At 47.4% G+C, this 6,686-nt stretch overlaps 1 protein-coding gene across 1 annotated transcript; it reads left to right on the forward strand.

The window, feature by feature from the left end:
• Positions 1-6,039: 6,039 nt before the first annotated feature.
• LOC137356233 (histone H4) lies at positions 6,040-6,367 on the forward strand. Its single transcript, XM_068022105.1, has one exon. It carries the CDS (start codon positions 6,040-6,042, stop codon positions 6,349-6,351), a length of 312 nt encoding a protein of 103 aa, XP_067878206.1. The 3' UTR covers positions 6,352-6,367.
• The last annotated feature ends 319 nt before the right edge of the window (positions 6,368-6,686 follow it).

Genomic DNA, 6,686 nt, shown 5'->3' on the forward strand with positions numbered 1-6,686 from the left:
ATTAATAATGTGGCTGCTTGTGGCACCATATAAGTGAGAGATAAGTTTGTATCGTCGGTCTCCCCGGGTGGATCTTTCGAGATAAAACGAATCTGACATTTCAGCCTGCAACTCAATAATTACAGTTCAGTCAGTCTAACCTCAGTAGTGAGCAAAATATTGGAATCATTCTGAGAGACAGGATAAACTGTCACTTAGAAAGGCATCCATGAGGGTCTGTGGGCCATTCGGATTAATGTGTACAGTACTGGTCTCCTTATTTAAGGAATGGTGTAAATGCATTGGAGGCAGTACAGAGAAGGTTCACGAGGCTAATGCCTGGAATGGACGGGCTGTCTTACGAGGAAGGATTGGACAAGCTAGGCTTGTATCCACTGGAATTTAGAGTAAGATGTGACTTGATTGAAACATATAAGATCCTGAGGGGTCTTGACAGGGTGGATGTGGAAAGGATGTTTCCCCTTGTGGGAGAATCTATAACTAGGGGTCACTGTTTAAAAATAAGGGGTCGCAAATTTAAGACAGAGATGAGGAGATTTTTATTTTCTTTCGGAGGGTCGTGAGCCTTTGGAATTCTCATCCTCAAAAGGCGATATAAGCGGAGTCGTTGAACATTTTTAAGGCAGTGTAAATAGTTTCTTGACGAACAAGGGAGTGGAGGATTACCGGGGGGTGGTGGAAATGTGAAGTAATCAGTAGAGACAAAAACTTATTGAATGGCATGGCAGAGCAGGCTCGAAGGACCGAGTGGCCTACTCCTGATCATAATTCGTATGTTCGTACATGAGGATCGAGTTACCAACAGCAGCAGAATTGTACTCAACTGCAATCTGTAATCTCATGGCCCGGCATATCCCCCAGTCTACCATTACCATCAAGGCAGGTGACCAAACGTGGTTCAATGAAGAGTACAGCAGGGCATGCCAGGAGCAGCACCCGGCATACCTCAAAATGAGGTGTCAACCTGGGGAAGCTACAACACAGGATTATTTGGGGGCCAAATTGTGTAAGCAGCATGCGATAGACAGAGTCAAGTGATCTCATAACCAACAGATCAGATCTAAGCTCTGCAATCCTGTCACATCCAGCCATGAATGGTGGTGCACAATTAAAAGACTAACTGAAGGAGGTGGCTCCACAAATATCCCCATCTTCAATGATGAGGGAGCCCAACACATCAGTGTGAAAGATAAGGTTGAAGCATTTGCAACAATCTTCGCTGGAGGTGCCGAGTTGATGATTCATCTCAGACTCCTCCTGAATGCATCAGCTATTTCCATTCACTCCATGTGACATCAAGTAACGACTAAAGGCACTGGAGACTGCAAAGACTCTGGGCTCCGACAATGTTCTGGCAATAGTTCTGAAGACCTGTTCTCCAGAACTTGATCTGCCCCTAGCCAAGTTGTTCCAGTACAGCTACAACATTGGCATGTACCTGACAATGTGGAATATTCCCCAAGTATGTCTTTGACACCAAAAGCAGGTCATGTCCAAGCTGGACAATCAGCCTACTCTCAATCATCATAAAAGTGATGGAAGATGTCATCAACAGTGCCATCAAACGGCATTTGCTTTGTAATAACCTGCTCAGTGACGCTCAGTTGGGATTGCGCCAGTGCCACTCAGCTCCTGACCACATTACAGCCATAGTTCAAACATGGACAAAAGAGCTGAATTCAAGAAGTGAAGAGAAAGTGACTGCCCTTGACATCAAGGCAGCATTTGACCGACTATGGCATCAAGGAACCCTTGCAAAACTGGGGTCAATGGGAATCAGTGGGAAAACTCTCCGCTGGTTGGAGTCATACCGACTGCAAAGGAAGATGGTTGTGGTTGTTCGAGGTCAATCATCTCAGCTCCAGGACTTCACTGCAGGAGTTCCTCAGGGTAATGTCCTCGGCCCAACCATCTTCAGCTGCTTCATTAATGACCTTCCTTCAATCATAACGTCAGAAGTGGGGATGTTCACTGATGATTCTCCAATGTTCAGCATGATTCGTGACACCTCAGCTACTGAAGCAATCCGTGTAGAAATGCAGCAAGACCGGGACATTATCCAGGCTTGTGCTGATAAGTGGCAAGTAACATTCGTGCCACACAAGTGCCAGGCAACTACCATCTCCAACAAGAGAGAATCTAACCATCTCCCCTTAACATTCAATGGCAATTAGCATCGCTGAATCCCCCACTATCAATATCCCAGGAGCTACCATTGACCAGAAACTGAACTGGAGTAGCCATATAAATACCGTGGCTACAAGAGAGGATAGGAATCCTGCGACGAGCAAATAACCTGCTGACTCCCCAAAGCCTCTCCACCATTTACAAGGCAGAAGTCTGGAGTGTGATGGAATACTCTCCACTTGCCTGGATGTGTGCAGCTCCAACAACACTCAAGAAGCTCGACACCAGCCAGGACGAAGCAGCCCACTTGATTGCCACCCCATGCACAAACATTCACTCCCGCCACCACCGACACACATCAGAGCAGTGTGTAACATTTACAAGATGCACTGCAGCAACGAACCAAGGCTCTTTAGACAGCACTTTCCAAACCCGCGACCTCTACCAACTAGAATCTCAAGGGCAGCTGATGCATGGGAACACCACCACCTGCAAGTTCCGCTCCAAGTCACACATCATTCTGACTTAGAATTATATTGCTGTTCATTCACTGTCGCTGTGTCAAAATCCTGGAACTCCCTTCCTAACAGCACTGTGGCTGTACCTACCTCACATGGAGTGCAGCAGTTCAAGAAGCCATTTCACCACAACCTCCTCAAGGGCAGTGAGGGATGGGCAATAAATGCTGGCCGAGCCAGCAACACCCACATCATATGAATGAATTTGAAAAAAAAGTGTGTGGTGGTGTTCTGGAACTCACTGCCTGAAAGGGGAGTTGAGGTATAAACCTTCAACTCATACAAAAGAGGTCTGGATATGCATCTCACTTGCCGTAATCTGCGGGTTTCGGACCAAATGCTGGCAGCTGGGATTAGAATAGGTGGAATTCTTTTCGGCTGGCACTGACATGATGGGCCAAGTGGCTTCTTTCTGTGCCATAATATTTCGATGCTTCTATGATTCTAAGTGAATACATATCTCTCTATCTCACCATCCTCCAAGCCTCTCCCCCAATCCAGATCTTTCTCTGTCTCTGCCTTTTTTTCGCTATTGATGCTGTCTCTCTCCCTCTGCCTTTGGTGCTGTATCTATGTTGGAGATACAGTTACTGAGTGTTATATGTATGCATTCTATTGTAGAACTGATAGTCTCTCTCTCTGAATATTCAGGTGAAGGTGAAATACTGTTATTCTGTGTGAAAGGGACACACAGTTGGAAATTGTAAGACTGAAACGGTCTGTCTCCCTCCCTCGCTCACCCCTCTCTCTCTTTCACTCTCCCTCTCTCTGTCGCTCTGTTGTTGTATATGAAAGAGGAATGAAGTTATTGAGCGTGTTATGGATACGCTGAAGAGACGTACGGTATTGGAACAGTGAACACGCCACCGGTGCCGCAGGTGAGACGGTCACTGTCACTTCTCCGCTCGGATGTTCGAATCTGACGGTGTATTTATCCATCTTCAGTCCTGAAACTAAGCACGGAGAGAACCAGCCTGTCACTGCCTGGAACAAAATAAAAACACTGTGTGTGAATGTGGGATTATTGTGCAACTGGACGTCTCTCCTTGAGAATGGGATGTCTAGGACACCGAGAAAAAAATATGGATGGAATGTAGGGACAGACAGGGCATAATTTGTATTTTCACCGTCAGGAAACATGCTTGTGTGTGATCAATATAATAACATCAAAGCCGATATTGGTTTGAATATATTCAAAGCTGTGATTGGCTCTTGACGCCAAATCTGGGAAACAGACAACATTCGCAGCGCCAGTCTCAGAGTGTTTAACACTTGCTGAGCCTAGAAAATGCAAATACCCACCGTGAATCCGCAGCACAGGCCGAGCGGAGGGGAAATCCTGTCCTGGAAATGCTAAATTTAACGACCTGAGATTGTGTGGATGTGAATATTGTGGAAGAGAGTGTATTAAAGGGGCGGGCGCGTTAGTCTAATGCCACTGTGTTTGTGGGTCTGGTCTCATCGCCGGATTTCCGAGTCCCTCTTGCGTAAAATAACAAGATTTTCCAGTCAAAGAAGCACTTTGCTCCCCTTCTAATCCTCAAAGTGGGAATTCAGTGTTGTTTGTTTGTTGATTTCAAGATTTTAGTCGAAAAGTATGGAACATTTCAGCGATCGGCTGAGAGAGAGTCATCAGTGCAGCAATGAAACGGGTTTCAGTCGAAAATGGAGTCTTTACTTCAAGCGAAACCTTTGTGACAGCAAACATTCTGATGTCAGAGACAGGAAGGATCTAGCCTGGGACTCTGGAATACCCGAATTTCAGTGGAATTGGAGAGTTTAGGACCAGAGAGAAACACAGAGAGGCAGCAGGAGCCGGGAGCTGACAGCAGGTTGTCTCCGCCCCGTCCGCTCGCTGCCTTTAAGTTGCTCAGTGCCGCCACCACCAGCTTCATTTCTCACCCAGTTCTGACTGACAGAGAGACTTTGTGCAGAGTCCTGGACATGACCGATACTGCAGCCGCCGAAACGGCTCCTCCAGCCGCCGCCGCTCAAGTCAAGACTCCCAAGAAGAAGAAGGCGGCTCCTCGGAAGGGGTCAGGCGGTCCCAAGTTGGGCGAGCTGATCCTCAAGACTGTGGCGGAATGCAGTGTCCGCAGTGGGATGTCACTGCAGGCAATAAAGAAGGCTCTGCGTGTTAAAGGTGTCGATGTGGAGAAGAGCAAGTTCCCAATCAAGCAAAGTATCAAGCGGCTTGTGGCGAAAGACTTCCTGGTGCAGACGAAGGGCACGGGGGCCTCCGGCAGCTTCAAAATCGCGAAACAGGAAAAGAAGGGAAATGTGGTGAAGAAGATTAAGACAGGAGCAGCCAAGAGATCTTTAGTGAAGAAAACAGCTGTCAAGAAACTGATCACAAAGAAAACAGCCAAGAAATCCCCAGGGAAGAAAATAGTCGCCAAGAAAGTGAGCAGCAAGAAGACAGCAGCCAAGAAAGTGAGCACCAAGAAGACGGCAACGCCAAAGAAGGCGGTAAAGAAAGCAACGCTTCCAAAAAAATCTCCAGCGAAGAATGCCAAAAAAGCCAAGAGGGCCACGGGCGGAAAGCCGCCCAAGAAAGTTCAATCATCAAGGGGCGGGAAGAAGCCGAAAGCAGCAAAGGCTCAGAAAGCAGCCCCTGGAAAGAAGTGAAACAGCACGGGAAACTTGTAGACATCTGAACCCAAAGGCTCTTTTCAGAGCCACCCACGTCTCTCAGGAAAGAGCTGATCCCCCGATCAAATGATCCCTGTCCCGCAGTCGTTTGCACATTTCACCGAGAAATGATTTGAATTAAATCCAGGTTCCCTGGTGACTCTCAACCCAGCCCTTCCTCATTCTCTGCAACAAATCAGGGATGTCCGGGCCTCACTGTACCCGGGTATATGTTCGGTGAAGTCTCAGTTCATGCTCGTTTCAGGGTGACAGCCTGTAACACAGTAACACGGGCGAGATACCCCGCGTCACATCTCAAACTCCAATACATGATTTTGTATAATTCAGCTGGGGTTAGGTTTCAGTAAACTGTTCAATCCGTCTGGGAGGAGAGGTGTGCGGAAACAGGTTGACTAGTGATCGGAAGCACTGCACTTAGGCTTGTATATTACTAACTTTTAATTGTTACAGATCCGTATTTAGACCGCCGGTTTTTGTTATCATTGGCGATAAAGGCCGAATCTCCATGTTTTATGCTGAGCTCCAATGTCGAGAACTGTTTTTTCTTGAATTGGCGGTTCGAGCAAGTGGGAGGCGGAGCGAGAGGATCAAAGACATTTCTCTGCTCTGTCTGTCACTCATTTTCCTCCAGACCCGCCTCTGGCTCTCTGTCTCTTTCTCAGTCAGGTCGGGGCAGGCTGTATAAAAAGGCAGCAGAAACTACTCGTTTCTCATTCAGAATCGGTTTGTCTGAAGAAGCGTCATGACAGGAAGAGGTAAAGGAGGCAAAGGACTGGGCAAAGGCGGAGCAAAGCGGCACCGCAAAGTGCTTCGTGATAACATCCAGGGCATCACCAAGCCAGCAATTCGCCGCCTGGCTCGCCGTGGCGGAGTGAAGCGCATCTCGGGTTTGATCTATGAGGAGACCCGCGGGGTGCTGAAGGTTTTCCTGGAGAATGTGATCAGAGATGCGGTCACCTACACTGAGCACGCCAAGCGCAAGACGGTCACAGCCATGGATGTGGTGTACGCTCTGAAACGCCAGGGCCGCACTCTCTATGGATTCGGCGGCTAAACAAATCCACCTTGTCTACCAAAAACAAAAGGCTCTTATAAGAGCCACCCAAAACCTCACATTGAGATAACTGACCTTGAAACTGCAGCGGGGATGTCTTGGGATGTGAAATTGTTGTAGCTCATCCAATATTATGTGGACTTTATCAGATCAGTATTGCATTCTCTTATAGTCACTTTCCGTCTCGCATATTTTTTCACTGACTTCTTCTGTTCCATGTTTAATAACCGCGTCATGAATTAAAAAGGTTGCATTTGATAATGTCCATTGCCGACCTGAACTGCCGGTAAAGATGTAGAAAAGGATTTACTCCCGTTAGAGGAAGAAATGGCCGG

The sequence above is a fragment of the Heterodontus francisci genome, chromosome 45 (assembly GCF_036365525.1).
Source record: "Heterodontus francisci isolate sHetFra1 chromosome 45, sHetFra1.hap1, whole genome shotgun sequence".
Taxonomy (NCBI): Eukaryota; Metazoa; Chordata; class Chondrichthyes; order Heterodontiformes; family Heterodontidae; genus Heterodontus; species Heterodontus francisci.

What these genes read in the sequence shown, in the direction of transcription:
- LOC137356233 (XM_068022105.1), top strand. Translation starts at nt 6,040, where the DNA reads ATGACAGGAAGAGGTAAAGGAGGCAAAGGACTGGGCAAAGGCGGAGCA.